General features: G+C 36.3%; 2 protein-coding genes and 1 pseudogene across 3 annotated transcripts; 2 read left to right on the top strand and 1 right to left on the bottom strand.

The window, feature by feature from the left end:
- The first annotated feature begins 813 nt into the window (after positions 1-813).
- LOC149545642 (disease resistance protein Roq1-like) lies at positions 814-6,023 on the top strand. The gene is made up of 4 exons (XM_089790757.1): positions 814-1,716; positions 3,098-4,178; positions 4,261-4,530; positions 4,615-6,023. The coding sequence occupies exons 1-4, from the start codon at positions 1,169-1,171 to the stop codon at positions 5,728-5,730; spliced, it is 3,015 nt and encodes a 1,004-aa protein (XP_089646883.1). The 5' UTR covers positions 814-1,168; the 3' UTR covers positions 5,731-6,023.
- A 2,257-nt stretch (positions 6,024-8,280) lies between these two features.
- Positions 8,281-11,743, top strand: LOC149545643 (uncharacterized; annotated as a pseudogene). Its single transcript, XR_016354236.1, has 6 exons — positions 8,281-8,797; positions 8,886-8,914; positions 9,005-9,119; positions 9,168-9,898; positions 9,981-10,250; positions 10,335-11,743. The product of XR_016354236.1 is annotated as an uncharacterized LOC149545643 (transcript).
- A 2,048-nt stretch (positions 11,744-13,791) lies between these two features.
- LOC149545644 (disease resistance protein Roq1-like) lies at positions 13,792-17,323 on the bottom strand. The gene is made up of 4 exons (XM_089790758.1): positions 16,688-17,323; positions 15,556-16,612; positions 15,118-15,438; positions 13,792-15,022 (listed from the first exon to the last, which is right to left on the bottom strand). Exons 1-4 carry the CDS (start codon positions 17,203-17,205, stop codon positions 13,982-13,984), a joined length of 2,937 nt encoding a protein of 978 aa, XP_089646884.1. The 5' UTR covers positions 17,206-17,323; the 3' UTR covers positions 13,792-13,981.
- Between the last annotated feature and the right edge of the window lie 873 nt (positions 17,324-18,196).

Here is an 18,196-nt window from a genome sequence, read left to right on the forward strand (position 1 = left end):
ACCATTTCTACTTGGTGTAAATGGGAGTCATCAAACAAGGTATGTGTAAAATTAATGCAGTGAAAGGGCTTTAGAGACTTTCAAGCAATTGCAATTAAAAATAGGTCTTCTACTATATACTATTTAAATTCTACTTTATATTTGTTTTAAGAATTGCAATTGTTGAACTCTACTTTGTGTTCTTGTAAAGTGATCTTATTAATCTTCTCTTGGTTTGAAATTTTGGTCTAACATCTTGGTGCCTTGAGAAATCAAAGGGGAAGATGGCTAATGGTTGTCAATTTTTCTATGGAAATTGTAACTGTAATTTTACCCTTGATTAGGTAAGTACTAATGGTGATCAAGAGCAGTGGATATGGTAGAGGCTAAAAGTATGGCAATAGCAATCATGAAGATGTAGGATATTGTGTAGGAGGTTATGGCAGCAAAAATAATGGGGACTATCATAACCATGAAAATGTGATATGAAAGGAAGCTTTAGGATGATTCTATGTATTTTCACTAATAAATTTGATTTTTCTTTTAAAAAATTTCTAACATCCAATAATAAGATATATAATCTTTTTTTTCTAAAAAATATATATATAAAAATATGAACTATAATTTAGATTTAAAATTGTATATTTGAAAAATTCTTCAATACTATTGATTATTGTTGGCACTTGTTTTTGGATTAGATTGTGTTGAATTTTTTATCATCAACATTTCGAATCACACTATGTGATTCATTGTCCGGATGAAAGAACAAGAGTTGCAAAACAAAGTAACCATCAAACAATTATTGATTAGATTAACTGCCCGTAAGGATCAAACAATGTAATAATTATAATTACTTGGCGTAGACAAGAACTAATAATAATATTAATTTGGAGACAACGCAATAAACTTGTGTTTGACTTCAAAACTCGGCAAAAGAGACCAAATCATGCTTCTCACCTGCCCTCCACCCTAAAAAATATCCTCCGTGTCCAAGTTCGCTACTTCCGTTCTTCTTTGCTCGTATGAAATTTAATTTCATCTTCTCAGAATATTTCTGTACCAAGCCGGCTATCTGTCTTCCTTACTGTTCCAGTCATATTTAATTTAATGTCAACTCTAATCTAGGAAGTTCTCCAGACACGGAGCTGCCTTTGTAGTTAAGAATTCTTGTATATCTCAATTTGCATCTATGGGTGTCCCTTCTACCAGTGACGGGCAGCCCAAATATGGGTTACGAAATGCTTTTGATCGGCTCAGAATCCCCTCGCCTCCTGGAACGAATCACATGCCCTACGATGTATTTATAAGTCATTCTAGTCAAGATGTCGAACAGACGCTGGCGGATAATATCTGCAATTACCTAGATGGCTTGGGTCTGCAAGTGTTTTTGGACAACCATAGGCTCAACTTATGGGATTTGACGCCTAGAGAGTTAGAGGAAGCCATGGCTAGTGCTTCAATCCATATAGCCATTTTCTCTCACTGTTATGCGCAATCTCCTCGGTGTTTGGCGGAACTGACATTTATGATCAAAACCCATACCACAATTATCCCCATCTTCTATCATATTGAGCCTTTTGATTTAAGATGGGTTGTTGTAGGGAAAGGAATATATGCACAAGTCTTCTCCGGCCACGAAAAGGCAGATGCTTACAGCACAGAAAACCTTCAGCAGTGGACAGGGGCACTCCAAAAAGTTTCGTATTGTACTGATGGCATTATTATTAGAAATGTTGAGTAAGTACCTTACTCCTCCCCTTCCCCTCCAAGTTTAATAGTGACGCCTCTTTAGAGCGGTTTTGATTGTAAAATACTTGCCATTTTTCACTTGCTGTGTATCCTTTCAATTTTAGGCTTAGAGTATTAACTGTCAAGTACTCTAAATATGCGTAAAACAGACTTTTATTCCTTAACTGTCACATGTTTCTAATATTAAGAATCCGCAAAAAAATCTCGTTAGAAAGCAATTGGGTGTGTTAGGTTTTCTAGTCATCGTTGTGTGGATTCAATAGGGCAAGTTTATGTCGGATCTTTCAGCAAATAAGGCGTGATGACTTTATTTGTGGCCTCTATAAATTGATTTGGAGTTTGAATGTTTGGTGGGCTCAAATTTGTTTTCAAAATAATTCATAAGAAAAAATTCGAAAACCAAATTCCTAATTCTATTCTTCCAAATCTAAATTGTTATAACATGTAAATAACTTGGGAGAATCAACATTTACTGGACATCTGGGAAAAGGTTCTCTGAAAGCGTTATTTCTGACATGGTTAACAAATGTTGAATTTTCGCATGGAATTTGACCTGCTGGTATGCAGAACTTTACAAACAGATAAATACCGGTTTCTATTTTGCTAAAGCCATCGTCTTAGCTTGTTCTTTCCAGAGGCCCATGGCTTATTTGTTCCTCCTTGCTCTAATATCGATTTGACTAGTGAATTTTCAGGCGCAGAATTAATGTCTCTTGTTCTTTTAATTTCGATTGACTACCTTCTTGAAACTTTAACTAATTCACCAGGTTATGTCATTTTTGTAGAACTCAAAAGCAAAAATTGCAGCTCAACCAAAACATCGTGGCCATTTTGACATTGACCTTTCTAAGTATCTTACAAATAATGGATATCCAAATCGATCAGAACGAATAATCCTAGAGAATGCAGTATACAAATCCCTGCAACACTTTTTCTTGTTGTCAGACCTCTAATAACAAGATCAATTATTGTCTATTCGTTGTCCAACGCCCTTCAAGGCTCCTCAACGACTTCGTCGAAGCGTTAAACAATGGACATCATTGCTTGAATTCTGTGGCATGGGAAATTTGTGGCTTTTAGTGGGAGGTTGGAGTTCTTTCTTTTATTTCTATTCATTGGCAAGGCATAACTTTCCGTGCTAGGAAGCCAGGGAAAATTTTAGCATTCAATAGCGAGAGAGATTATTACCGTTTCTGAGTCTCTTTAAATGTAATTGAAACCATGCAATTCTACGAATGGCTGTCGATAAAATAATTTTTAAATAAAAAGGAAGAAATAAGTGTCAGTAAAATAACTTTTAAACTGTAGCATTGCATGTGTTTCATCTCATTTTATTCCTACTCACTTCGAGTTCGGTTCACGTTTCCAGAGACGAGAAGAGGGCAATGAAGAATCTGGTGAAACGTGTAGTGAAAGAGACAAACAAGGTGCCGACAGAGGTTGCCAACCATTTGGTAGGTCTATATGAAGCCGTGAGTTACTTTGACGAGATTGCATGGGAGTGTACTGGCAAAATACAGATTGTGGGAATTAGCGGAATGGGTGGCTCTGGCAAAACCACTCTTGCAAAGGAAATATATAAGAAGAGATCATCAATGTTTTCTAGATCAAGTTTTCTGTACAATATTCGAGATGCCACAGAGAAAGGACTACTGGTTGGAAAACAGAAAAAGCTCCTGGATGACCTCGATGTCAAAAGTGTATCCTTTGACGAAGTAGAAGCGGGCAAATGTATTCTTAACAGCCATTTGAGATTTGTTTCCGTGCTTGTCATTTTAGACGATGTGGATGATACAGACCAGTTGGATGCTCTTTTGCCAGCAAAGAAGAGTCTTGGCGAGGGGAGTTTGATTGTTGTCACCACGCGAAAGGTAGACGTTCTTAAAGAAAGAGGCATATCTATCATTTATCACATGAAGCTTCTCAAAGCCACTTATGCCAAACAACTCTTCTGTTGGCATGCATTTTTACAACCCTTTCCACTTTTGGGATTTGAGGATCTCGTTGAGAAGTTCTTAAGAGTTTGCAACGGTCTCCCTTTGTCACTAAAGGTCCTCGGAGGAAAGCTCTATGGCGAGTCTCGCAGGGAACATTGGCAATATACATTAAAACAGTTATCCAAAGTATCAGAAAGGGGCATCAGAGGACAGCTGGAAGTCTGTTTTGATGCGTTAGATAAAGAAGATAAGGAAACGTTCTTGGATATAGCTTGTTTCTTCATTGGAGAGGAGGTAAGTTTGGCCATCGAAGTAAGGGAAGGATCAGGTTGGAATGCTCAGATCGGTTTGGACAGACTTCTGAATAAGTGCCTAGTTGAAGTAGACGATTATGATATCATACAAATGCATGATCATTTGAGGGATCTAGGAAGGCGAATTGCACATCGACACTCACCCTATCGCCTCTGGTCTCCAGGACAATTCACTTCGATTCCCTCGATTCCTCCTCAGGTGAAGTTAAGGCTTTTACTTTTGTCATTCAAACAGGGTACTCTATTATTGTTCTAACTTTTTCTTTTGATTTTTTATTTAGAAACCCTTCCAAATTAGAGGGATGAAAGAAACCGTTTCCAATGTTTGTAACCTCTGGAAAGAGAAGATCTCGCTTGGATTAAAACTTTTGGTCTGTACCGGAGAATTTCTAAATCAAGATGTTGGCGAGTTATCAAGAGAAGTGCTCTGGCTTCGCTGGAATAATTCCAGTCATACAAATCTTCCTGAATGGCTTTCATTGAAAAATTTGAGAGTATTAGAGCTTAATGGCGCTTTAAACTTGCAAGAACTTTGGAACGATACTAAGCATGTAAGTAACCTGTTTTACAGATATTTTCAAATCTTTATTCCAATTATGTTTTCTGAGTTAACCAAAATCGAATCTTGCAAGCAGGCACCTTTGTATTTAAGAGAGCTGATTATTGCTGGCACCTGGAGTGCTAGTTTTGAAAGGCTCCCGAGTTCAATATCAAATCTGAAACATCTGAGAAAAATAGCACTGTTAGGTTGTGTTTGTAAAGAGTTCAGCATTAAAGAGCTGCCAGAAGAGTTTTGTCATCTCCAATCGTTGGAACACCTGGAGCTACGGCATTGCAAATTTCTGTCAACACTGCCGACTCATTTTGGGAAACTAAGAAAACTGCGGCATCTGGATTTGTACTCTTGCCAGATGCTAAGGAGGTTGCCAGGTTCTTTCAAGCAGCTGGTAAACCTGGAATATCTTGATTTATCAGGTTGTAAGAAGCTTCCATCTATGCCAGACATGCTTGAAAACATGAGAAAGCTGAAGAAGTTGTATTTCATAGGATGTTCTAAAGTTCAAGACTTGCCCTTGCAAATTGCAGAACAGAAATATCTAAGGGAGCTCCACCTGAAAAAATCAATGCTAAAGGATGTACCAAATAACATTGGCCAACTAAGCAAATTGGAAACGCTGATGATTGGAAGTCCGCATTTGACAGGTTTTCCACAGTCTTTTGGCTTTTTGTCAAGCTTGATAAATCTCAAAATTACAGGATGCATCAAACTGAAATCTCTCCCCGAGTCTATAGAGCATCTCAATCTTTTAAGATATTTATGCATTAAGTCATCTGGAGTGAGGTCGTTACCACAAGGATTTAGGCAACTGACTAATCTCCAAGTTTTGAAGATTTTTGATTGTCCAATCTCCCTGTTGGATGTCGGGTCAGCGTCATCTTCTTCATTGCGGAAACTCAAGGTGATACATCTGAAAGCAACTGATGTGATGAGACTATCTATTACTCAAAGTTGTTGCCCGAACCTTGAAACTCTGCAGCTTGAGCTAAATCGCCATATAATCGAGATAGATATCTTCTCAAAGTCAGTAAGGACGGTAAAGGTGTATGAATGTCCAATGCTGCGCATCATAAATGGCCTTTCAGGTGTAGTAAAGCTTGAGATAACAGGATGTCCGGAATTGGGTGCAGATAATATCAGATCAGCTTCAATGGCGGCGGTTTCGACTCACTCAACAGAGAGGTTCAATTAAGCCGTTCAATTGCCTCTAAACTCTTTCAACTGTGAGCAATCAGACCGTTTTTCTTAGTGAAAAACCGGAGTTCTTATTTTTCTGAGGTGATTTCCTTAAAAAACAGAGATATTGACGTGCGTCAATGTTGTTTATCTGTGTTTTGTATCGTGGACTTTAGACAGGCTTCGTTTGTAGTATGCATCGCTGTAGTCTTTCGTTTGTGTATTATTGATCTTAAAAACTTTTGGTATAATTCCGTGTTGTTATATTTTATGTTAACTTAGATGCATGTATCTAGCCTTCTTTTGCTACGTTGTACTTGTCACCAGTTTATTTAACTCTCAATTGTGGTGTCGTTTTATAATTATTCGTGGTTTCGTATCTTTCATTCATTATTCAGTGGTTGGTTGGCAATCCTTTATATTTTATCTTTCATTATCATAAAGTTTTCATGATATTTCAAGCACATTTTTATGGACTGGTGGTCATTTTAAATTGCAGTATTGTTTTAGTGTTTTGGCAGCATTTCTGGTCTATAGTAAAATTATTCTTGTATATTATGGTCTTTTTTATCAACAGTGATCTTGTAGATATGGCTGCATTGCTTATACTATTTTTATGATCTTATTATATCTATTATCAAATTATATTGTTTGTTTATGGTAGTTGGTAGCATTAATACAATAACATGGTATTCATGGTTTCATCATGCATTGACACTTTGTTCATATAATATTTTTTTATATCATCTTAGAGTGGTTGATATATTTCTCAGTATTATATATTCATGGCCATCTATTGTGATTGATGCTTCAAGCTTGGAGGTATCTTTTTATTGAAAATACCATAGGATGACTTGCTTGATTATACATGACATATTCATCTTCACTTGTTTCTCCCTCGTCTTCCTTAAAGCTTATATGTTCATTTATGGTATAAATTTACTATTTATCTTGAAACTTGTACATGTTCTAATAGATCTAATTATTTTAAAATATTTTTCTTCTAGCTTGGTAATTCATTTGGTCATTTAAATAGGTGATAAGCCCAATAGAGTTTCTATTGTAAAGTCAATGGTTAATTTCAATTCATTAGATTCATCGTGGTTACCATTTGTATGTCAAATTTTTATTTCATTTGCATTCTAATGTTTTATGTCCTAGTTGATTTCTCATTCTAATATTTTATGTCCTAGTTGATTTCTTTGTAGGTGGTTGTTTATATTGAATTCGTAGGTGAGATGAGATCAAAAAATAAATCTCCAAACAATTAATTATGTTTACCATATATTACTAAGTTTGAGAGGGAAACAATTTATTTATTAAATTAAATATTTAATCAATCAATTATTGGTTGATAGCCATTTTTTTTTCAAAAGAAAATGATAAGTAAAAGTAAGGGTTTTCTTTTCTATGTTTTATTGTGTAATGTTTCTTTTTTAATTACTAGAGATGAAGATAAATATCAATCTTTTATCATTTGAATGTATCCATGAATGTTTCTATACTTTAAATAGTCATAATAAAATTTAATAATTGAAGTATTTACTTTAGTTTGTTTTGTATTTATTGAGACCATATACAAGGAAGTTGCAATTATATATTAGAGTTCTATGTCAAGGAGTATTTGTGCGTGAAGTAAAAATATTTTGTTCCATTGATTGCTAAGAAATCAACATGACAAATACATAAAAGGACAACAATACATTTCCATAATATATCATCCACCCTTAATACATTGTTCTTCAAATTCTACTTCGCCAAGGAAACCACCCTAAGGAATAAATTATTATATTTGGTTCAAATTATTTCTTGTAAGAAGCAAATTCCAATATAAGTAGAACACGTCATTCACATATCACAAAGATAAAATTTCAGTGAGATAAATCTTTGTCACAATAGAAACTTAAATACCTTGATTACAATCTAAAGAATGATCAACTTCTATAATCCTTAACATTTCTCTATTTTAATAAATTATTATATCAATCTTGAAGCTTGATTATCATCAAGAATGTCCTTTATATATGATAGACATTATACCTTATAATATTAAACTCATCTTTTTCTTAAAATCTTTATTCTCACAGAATCCCAACACTAAGGTTAAAATCTGATCCTAAGCTTTGATTTCTACATCTCTAAATTAATTGAAGTCAACATCATCACCATACTGAATTCTGAATAAATCCTCATGTTATCTCAATAATTCAGACCAGCTTAATCTCATATCGTTTCTCCCAAATTAATGTGGACTCTAATTAGTGCACTGATAAATTGTTGATATAATATGCTTCAGCAGACATCTACGTTAATTTTAGGGCAGACTTTCTTCCCCAGACAAAGAAATATACAATTCCTTGTTGAAATCCAAAGAAGACATTAATAATAACGACATTTAAGTTAAGAAGAATAAACCGACGGCTAGAACACATAATCCTTGCTCTTCCAAAAGAAAACTGCTAGACCTACAAACTGTAGTTACTTCGAGTGGCAAATAATTGCTATTTCATGATGACATTTGCTGCTATCTGTTTGTAAGCAGTCAGTCTAGTTTGCCGAATTCGGAATGATTGAGAGAGCAGCAATACCCTTTATATTCTTGTGTTTTTCACATTCTGACAATTCTATATTCTTAACTGTTCCTGGCGGCATTTCAATTTCCTCCAAATGCTCATTATTGCTAAGACGGAATGTTTCAAGTCTTGGACAACAGTTTTCAGAAATTGAAATTCTGCTCATGTGTGTCTCGTTTAAATCTAGCACTGTGAGCTTCTCCAATGCAAAGGAAGTTACTGACCCAAAATACACTTCTTCAAGTGGGCAATCAGAAATCTTCAAGGTTCGAAGGTTAGCCAGCTGTGTAAATCCTTCAGGTAAAGCCCTCACTTCTGTGGACTCTATACAAAGATCTTCCAGAAGTCGTAGATGCCAAAGTGTGTTGGGTAAAGATTCCAAAGCCATACAGTCAATAATTGAAAGGCTTTTCAAGCTGGATAAATTTCCAAGAGAATCTGGCAAGCTATTCAATAACGGACTCCCTAATGTCAACACTTCCAATTTACTCAGGCGCACGATGTTACTCGGTAACTCCTCCAAACTAGTATCTTTAAGTTGGAGCTCTCTCAAACATGCCTGATCTGTAATTTGATGAGGTAATTTCTTAATGGCTAGGCATCCTGAAAGGTTCACATTCTCTAGCTGTGTGATGTTCTTAAGAATGTCTTCCTCTAAGACGAGCCTTTTGCAACCAGACAAGTCTAGATACTTGAGGCGTCTCAATTGCTGAAAAGAAACTGGTAGCATCCTCAACTCCGTGCAAGAGTACAAATCCAGATGCTCTAGGTTTCTCAAATCCCCAAATCGGGCGGGGAGTGACGACAGCAATTTACATTGTCGTAGCTCCAGGTGCTCAAGGGATTGGAGATTACAGAACTCATCGGCTTGAGTAAGTAGAAGCTGGCAAATGTATTCTTAACAGCCATTTGAGATTTGTTTCCGTGCTTGTCATTTTAGACGATGTGGATGATACAGACCAGTTGGATGCTCTTTTGCCAGCAAAGAAGAGTCTTGGCGAGGGGAGTTTGATTGTTGTCACCACGCGAAAGGTAGACTTTCTTAAAGAAAGAGGCATATCTATCATTTATCACATGAAGCTTCTCAAAGCCACTTATGCCAAACAACTCTTCTGTTGGCATGCATTTTTACAACCCTTTCCACTTTTGGGATTTGAGGATCTCGTTGAGAAGTTCTTAAGAGTTTGCAACGGTCTCCCTTTGTCACTAAAGGTCCTCGGAGGAAAGCTCTATGGCGAGTCTCGCAGGGAACATTGGCAATATACATTAAAACAGTTATCCAAAGTATCAGAAAGGGGCATCAGAGGACAGCTGGAAGTTTGTTTTGATGCGTTAGATAAAGAAGATAAGGAAACGTTCTTGGATGTAGCTTGTTTCTTCATTGGAGAGGAGGTAAGTTTGGCCATCGAAGTAAGGGAAGGATCAGGTTGGAATGCTCAGATCGGTTTGGATAGACTTCTGAATAAGTGCCTAGTTGAAGTAGACGATTATGATATCATACAAATGCATGATCATTTGAGGGATCTAGGAAGGCGCATTGCATATCGACACTCACCCTATCGCCTCTGGTCTCCAGGACAATTCACTTCGATTCCCTCGATTCCTCCTCAGGTGAAGTTAAGGCTTTTACTTTTGTCATTCAAACAGGGTACTCTATTATTGTTCTAACTTTTTCTTTTGATTTTTTATTTAGAAATCCTTCCAAATTAGAGGGATGACAGACACCGTTTCCAATGTTTGTAACCTCTGGAAAGAGAAGATCTCGCTTGGATTAAAACTTTTGGTCTGTACCGGAGAATTTCTAAATCAAGATGTTGGCGAGTTATCAAGAGAACTGCTCTGGCTTCGCTGGAATGATTCCAGTCATACAAATCTTCCTGAATGGCTTTCATTGAAAAATTTGAGAGTATTAGAGCTTAATGGCGCTTTAAACTTGCAAGAACTTTGGACCGATACCAAGCATGTAAGTAGCCTGTTTTACAGATATTTTCAAATCTTTATTCCAATTATGTTTTCTGAGTTAACCAAAATCGAATCTTGCAAGCAGGCACCTTTGTATTTAAGAGAGTTGATTATTGCTGGCACCTGGAGTGCTAGTTTTGAAAGGCTCCCGAGTTCAATATCAAATCTGAAACATCTGAGAAAAATAGCACTGTTAGGTTGTGTTTGTAAAGAGTTCAGCATTAAAGAGCTGCCAGAAGAGTTTTGTCATCTCCAATCGCTGGAACACCTGGAGCTACGACATTGCAAATTTCTGTCAACACTGCCGACTCATTTTGGGAAACTAAGAAAACTGCGGCATCTGGATTTTTACTCTTGGCAGATGCTAAGGAGGTTGCCAGTTTCTTTCAAGCAGCTGGTAAACCTGGAATATCTTGATTTATCAGGTTGTAAGAAGCTTCCATCTATGCCAGACATGCTTGAAAACATGAGAAAGCTGAAGAAGTTGTATTTCACAGGATGTTCTAAAGTTCAAGACTTGCCCTTGCAAATTGCAGAACAGAAATATCTAAGGGAGCTCCACCTGAAAAAATCAATGCTAAAGGATGTACCAAATAACATTGGCCAACTAAGCAAATTGGAAACGCTGATGATTGGAAGTCCGCATTTGACAGGTTTTCCACAGTCTTTTGGCTTTTTGTCAAGCTTGATAAATCTCAAAATTACAGGATGCATCAAACTGAAATCTCTCCCCGAGTCTATAGAGCATCTCAATCTTTTAAGATATTTATGCATTAAGTCATCTGGAGTGAGGTCTTTACCACAAGGATTTAGGCAACTGACTAATCTCCAAGTTTTGAAGATTTTTTGATTGTCCAATCTCCCTGTTGGATGTCGGGTCAGCGTCATCTTCTTCATTGCGGAAACTCAAGGTGATACATCTGAAAGCAACTGGTGTGATGAGACTATCTATTACTCAAAGTTGTTGCCCGAACCTTGAAACTCTGCAGCTTGAGCTAAATTGCCATTTAATCGAGATAGATATCTTCTCAAAGTCAGTAAGGACGGTAAAGGTGTATGAATGTCCAATGCTGCGCATCATAAATGGCCTTTCAGGTGTAGTAAAGCTTGAGATAACAGGATGTCCGGAATTGGGTGCAGATAATATCAGATCAGCTTCAATGGCGGCGGTTTCGACTCACTCAACAGAGAGGTTCAATTAAGCCGTTCAATTGCCTCCAAACTCTTTCAACTGTGAGCAATCAGACCGTTTTTCTTATTGAAAAACCGGAGTTCTTATTTTTCTGAGGTGATTTCCTTAAAAAACAGAGATATTGACGTGCGTCAATGTGTTTATCTGTGTTTTGTATCGAGGACTTTAGACAGGCTTCGTGTGTAGTATGCATCGCTGTAGTCTTTCGTTTGTGTATTATTGATCTTAAAAACTTTTGGTAATACTCCGTGTTGTTATATTTAATGTTAACTTAGATGTATGTATCTAGCCTTCTTTTGCTACGTTGTACTTGTCACCAGTTTATTTAACTCTCAATTGTGGTGTCGTTTTATAATTATTCGTGGTTTCGTATCTTTCATTCATTATTCAGTGGTTGGTTGGCAATCCTTTATATTTTATCTTTCATTATCATAAAGTTTTCATGATATTTCAAGCACATTTTTATGGACTGGTGGTCATTTTAAATTGCAGTATTGTTTTAGTGTTTTGGCAGCATTTCTGGTCTCTAGTAAAATTATTCTTGTATATTATGGTCTTTTTCATCAACAGTGATCTTGTAGATATGGCCGCATTGCTTATATTATTTTTATGATCTTACTATGTCTATTATCAAATTATATTGTTTGTTTATGGTAGTTGGTAGCATTAATACAATAACATGGTATTCATGGTTTCATCATGCATTGACACTTTGTTCATATAATATTTTTTTATATCATATAAGAGTGGTTGATATATTTCTCAGTCTTATATATTCATCGCCAGCTATTGTGATTGATGCTTCAAGCTTGGAGGTATCTTTTTATTGAAAATAACTTAGGAGGACTTGCTTGATTATGCATGACATATTCATCTTTACTTGTTTCTCGCTCGTCTTCCTTAAAGCTTATATGTTCATTTATGGTATAAATTTACTTTTTATCTTGAAACTTGTACATGCCCTAATAGATCTAATTATTTTAAAATATTTTTCTTCTAGCTTGGTAATTCATTTGGTCATTTAAATAGGTGATAAGCCCAATAGAGTTTCTATTGTAAAGTCAATGGTTAATTTCAATTCATTAGATTCATGGTGGTTACCATTTGTATGTCAAATTTTTATTTCATTCACATTCTAATGTTTTACGTCCTAGTTGATTTCTCATTCTAATATTTTATGTCCTAGTTGATTTCTTTGTAGGTGGTTGTTTATATTGAATTCGTGGGTGAGATGAGATCAAAAAAATAAATCTCCAAACAATTAATTATGTTTACCATATATTACTAAGTTTGAGAGGGAAAAAAATTATTTATTAAATTAATTATTTAATCAATCAATTATTGGTTGATAGCCTTTTTTTTTCAAAAGAAAATGATAAGTAAAAGTAAGGGTTTTCTTTTCTATATTTTATTGTGTAATGTTTCTTTTTTAATTATTAGAGATGAAGATAAATATCAATCTTTTATCATCTAAATGTATCCATGAATGTTTCTATACTTTAAATAGTCATAATAAAATTTAATAATTGAAGTATTCACTTTAGTTTGTTTTGTATTTAGTGAGACCATATACAAGGAAGCTGCAATTATATATTAGAGTTCTATGTCAAGGAGTATTTGTGTGTGAAGTAAAAATATTTTGTTCCATTGATTGCTAAGAAATCAACATGACAAATATATAAAAGGACAACAATACATTTGCATAATATATCATCCACCCTTAATACATTGTTCTTCAAATTCTACTTCGCTAAGGAAACCAACCTAAGGAATAAATTATTATATTTGGCTCAAATTATTTCTTGTAAGAAGAAAATTCCAATATAAGTAGAACACGTCATTCACATATCACAAAGATAAAATTTCAGTGAGGTAAATCTTCGTCACAATAGAAACTTAAATACCTTGATTACAATCTAAAGAATGATCAACTTCTATAATCCTTAAGATTTCTCTATTTTAATAAATTATTATATCAATCTTGAAGCTTGATTATCATCAAGAATGTCCTTTATATATGATACACATTATACCTTATAATATTAAACTCATCTTTTTCTTAAAATCTTTATTCTCACAAAATCCCAACACTAAGGTTAAAATCTGATTCTAAGCTTTGATTTTTACATCTCTAAATTAATTGAAGTCAACATCATCGCCATACTGAATTCTGAATAAATCCTCATGTTATCTCAATAATTCAGACCATCTTAATCTCATATCGTTTCTCCCAAATTAATGTGGACTCTAATTATTGCACTGATAAATTGTTGATATGATATGCTTCACGAGACATCTACGTTAATTTTAGGGCAGACTTTCTTCCCCAGACAAAGAAATATACAATTCCTTGTTGAAATCCAAAGAAGACATTAATAATAACGACATTTAAGTTAAGAAGAATAAACCGACGGCTAGAACACATAATCCTTGCTCTTCCAAAAGAAAACTGCTAGACCTACAAACTGTAGTTACTTCGAGTGGCAAATAATTGCTATTTCATGATGACATTTGCTGCTATCTGTTTGTAAGCAGTCAGTCTAGTTTGCCGAATTCGGAATGATTGAGAGAGCAGCAATACCCTTTATATTCTTGAGTTTTTCACATTCTGACAATTCTATGTTCTCAACTGTTCCTGGCGGCATTTCAATTTCCTCCAAATGCTCATTATTGCTAAGACGGAGTGTTTCAAGTCTAGGACAACAGTATCCAGAAATTGAAATTCTGCTCACGTGTGTCTCGTTTAAATTTATCACTGTGAGCTTCTCCAATGCAAAGGATGTTACTGACCCAAAATCCACTTCTGCAAGTGGGCAATCAGAAATCTTCAAGGTTCGAAGGTTAGCCAGCTGTGTAAATCCTTTGGGCAAAGACCTCACTTCTGTGGCCTCTATACAAAGATCTTCTAAAAGTCGTAGATGCCCAAGTGTGTTGGGTAAAGATTCCAAAGCCATACAGTCAATAATTGAAAGGCTTTTCAAGCTGGATAAATTTCCAAGAGAATCTGGCAAACTATTCAATAACTGACTCCCTACTGTCAGCACTTCCAATTTACTCAGGCGCCCGATGTTACTCGGTAACTCCTCCAAACTAGTATCTTGAAGTCGGAGCTCTCTCAAACATGCCTGATCTGTGATATGATGAGGTAATTTCCTAATGGCTAGGCATCCTGAAAGGTACACATTCTCTAGCTGTGTGATGTTCTTAAGAATGTCTTCCTCTAAGACGAGCCTTTTGCAACCAGAGAAGTCTAGATACTTGAGGCGTCTCAATTGCTGAAAAGAAACTGGTAGCATCCTCAACTCCGTGCAAGAGAACAAATCCAGATGTTCTAGTTTTCTCAAATCCCCAAAACGGGCGGGGAGTGACGACAGCAATTTACATTGTCGTAGCTCCAGGTGCTCAAGCGATTGGAGATTACAGAACTCATCGGGCAGTCTTGAAAAGCGAAATTCTCTCCCATGGTAAGAAATCAGGGCTATCTTTGTCAAACGCTCCAGACTAGAAATTATGCTTGGAAAAGTGTGGAAAATGTTGCCTTCAGTAGCAGTAATAATCATCTCTCTCAACTCTTTCGGAGGCTGCGCCCAATTTTCAATTATATTTAGCTAGCAAGGTAATTAATACAGAAAATAAGGTTTTGGAAAAGAACTGTAGGGAAAGATATTCGACTTACTTGAGTGTTGTTTTCCCACAGTTGCTGTAAGCTAGAGGTACCATAAAGCTCTAGAACCCTTAAATTTGTCAATGAAAGCCAACTGGGAAGTTCGGTGTGATGGAAATCAAACCAACGAAGCCAGACTAGATGCTTTGGCTGTCCGGTAAAGTTTGCGGTAAAATAATTTCCAGCAACAACAAGAAGTTTCAGTAGAATCCAGAATCGAAGATTGATGCACTCTTCAAATAGAGGCGGATAACGATCGCGACATGTAGGGAACTCGTTATGAGCAGGGCAGGCAACGAATTCAGTTGTAGCAGCCATTATGCCCCTGATCTCCTAAGTACAGAAAGGGCAAAAAAACAAGAGGAATTAAATTGGATCAAAGCAATCACTGATTGAAGCAAGTTTTTTGACTAGTAATTGTACAGAAAAATTTATGAACAAGCTTACTACCTCTGTGTAACTCATGATCCTGGTGATCTGTATGGTGGAGCATAGACGATGCGGCGAGCATTCAATTGCAATTTGTCTCCCCAAATCGCGAAGAATGGTATGCATTCTTATCCGATTCTTGTTGTCGATCTCAACGAGACATTTGCTGACAAGGTTTTCCAGATCACTCCACCCCGCCTCATCCCACACTGCAATGGCCAGACTTTTCTTTTCCCCAACGAAGAAACAAGCTACATCCAAAAATATATTTTTCTCCTCGTCATCTAGTGCATCATAACTAAGCCTCAGACTCTCTTTTATCTTTATGGGCAATGATCTAGAGACCTTCTCTAACACAGATTTCCACTGCTTCTCAGGCTTCCCGTAAAGCATTCCTGCCGTGACCTCAATAGACAAGGGCAATCCATCACAGAGATCTACAAACTGTTGAACGAGATCTTCATAGGCAGCCGGTGGAGAGGATCCTACGAAAGCATGCCAGCAAAAAAGCTCCTTGGCTTGACACGGATTCAGTGCTCTCATCGTGTATATAGAACACGATCTAAGCACACTCGAATCCCTTGTAGTGATGACGATCAAACTACCGGATCCAAGTGGTCTACCCATTTCTGGCAACAGAGCGTTCAACTGATTGAAATCGTCAACGTCATCCAGAACAATGAGCACCCGAAGAGATCTTAAACGGCCTGCCAAAATAGACTTGCCCTCGCTTGCATCCTTGAATGGTATGCTCATATGTACAACGTCCTCCAACAGTTGTTTTTGCAGTTCATGCAATGGATTCTCTCTTACTCTGAATACAAAGCTGCAGTTTTCAAAGGCAGAGTAGTTTTTGTTATATATCTCTTTCGCCAGTGTGGTTTTACCACAGCCGCCCATGCCGACAATTCCCACAATCTCTACGCTTCGATTATCTCCAAGACATCTGACTGATTCAAAGTCTCGTACGGCATCATCCAGTCCAACTGGATATGGAGCTACATCCAATGGTAGCTTCACATTCTTGATCTCCTGCACTACGCGATTCACAATTCTTTTCAAAAGAATCCCTTCGTCGCTGCCAATTGGGGACAAATATCAGTAGACGGCAACTGTTACAATAATGAAAAATAATGTTTAGACTTTGGATTACCTGTTATTCGTGTATTCATAGCCGGTAAAAGAGGAAACCGTACGGAGAGCCTCTTTCCACTTTTGAAGCGTTTCTAACTTGTATCTACCGTTGGCTTCATAATTGGAAAAGGCGTCAGCATAGGATCCCCTGGTCGCTAACCATCTGAGATCAGCAGGCTCGACATGATAGAAAATAGGAATAATCGTGCTCCCAGTTTCTTGCATAAGCGACAGCTCTTCTAAACAATAGGGCGATCGCGCATAATTTATGGAAAATATGGCGATGTGAATTACAGCGCTACGAATTACATCTTCTATTGCTTTTGGAAAGAAATCGCCCAACTCGAGCTCTTCTCGGTCCAGAAAGACTCTGACTCCAAGGCGATCAAGGAAATGGTAGATGGAGCTTGCCAATGTCAATTTGACATCAGGTCCACGGTGATTAATGAAAACGTCGTAGGGACCCTTGTTCAGTGTAGTTGTTGATGAAGCAACTCCTGTGCCAATTTCATGGAAAATATTCTCTTGTCTTCCCATTGAAGAGGAAGCAGTTGCTATGGAGTCAAATGGAAAAGCAAAGAAATGGAGCTTGAATGATACTCAAGCAGGTGAAAGAGTCGAAAGTTATAACAGGTATTATAGTAATAATAACTGAGCGGAGAACGGATCAAACGAGTGGACTGGTCGGTGCTGGTAACAATCAGAACGCCTTTCATTCAAAGTTTGTATCGATTTTAAAAATATAAATTTCCGCCTCCTTATATTTAATGTAATATTTTTAGAGATATTTTTATTGAGGCGCTTATTTTTCAATTTTTTCATGATGCCACTAGTTGTCACTACATAAACTGACAACTCCAAATTACAATAAAATTATATTGTATTAGGATTATGACTAAGGTTACAATTTTTACTAGGGATTAGAGTTTTTAGCTAGAGTTAACATCACGCTTAAGTTTAAGTTATGACTGACGATTTATGTTATTATTAGTGTCAAAGGTTTAGAATTAGGATTAGGATTATAGGTTAGGATTTAGACTTTAGATTATGGTTAGAGTTATATTTATGATTAGAGCTTATATCGCAATTACTATTATGGTAAGACTTGGGATTAGACTTGGAGTTATGATTAGGGTTACGATTTGGGCTAGGTAATAGTTTACATCATGATGATTATTATGGTTAAGGTTAGGGTTTATATTAGACTTCGGATTTAGGGTACTGGTCAACAGTAGGATTCAGTAAACATATTATTATTAGGGTTATTTTACAATGTGCCTAATTGACATGACGCACTATTTCAAGCATAATGAAATATTTACAAATAGCTTGGGAGGGTGTGATCAAATAATTTGAAAGGAAAAAATATTTGAAGTCACAAGCTGCAATATTTGCTAAAGGAAAAATGAAATACTAGGCCCTTATTCTGCTAGAAATGTTTAATAAGAACAATGTAAAAAAAAAAGTAAAATTTTAATAAAAGGTTGGCCTCATAAATCAATGAAATTCATAGGGAAAATAATATTGT

Source organism: Cupressus sempervirens, chromosome 7 (assembly GCF_028749045.1).
Source record: "Cupressus sempervirens isolate cs-2001-9-10 chromosome 7, ASM2874904v1, whole genome shotgun sequence".
Taxonomy (NCBI): domain Eukaryota; kingdom Viridiplantae; phylum Streptophyta; class Pinopsida; order Cupressales; family Cupressaceae; genus Cupressus; species Cupressus sempervirens.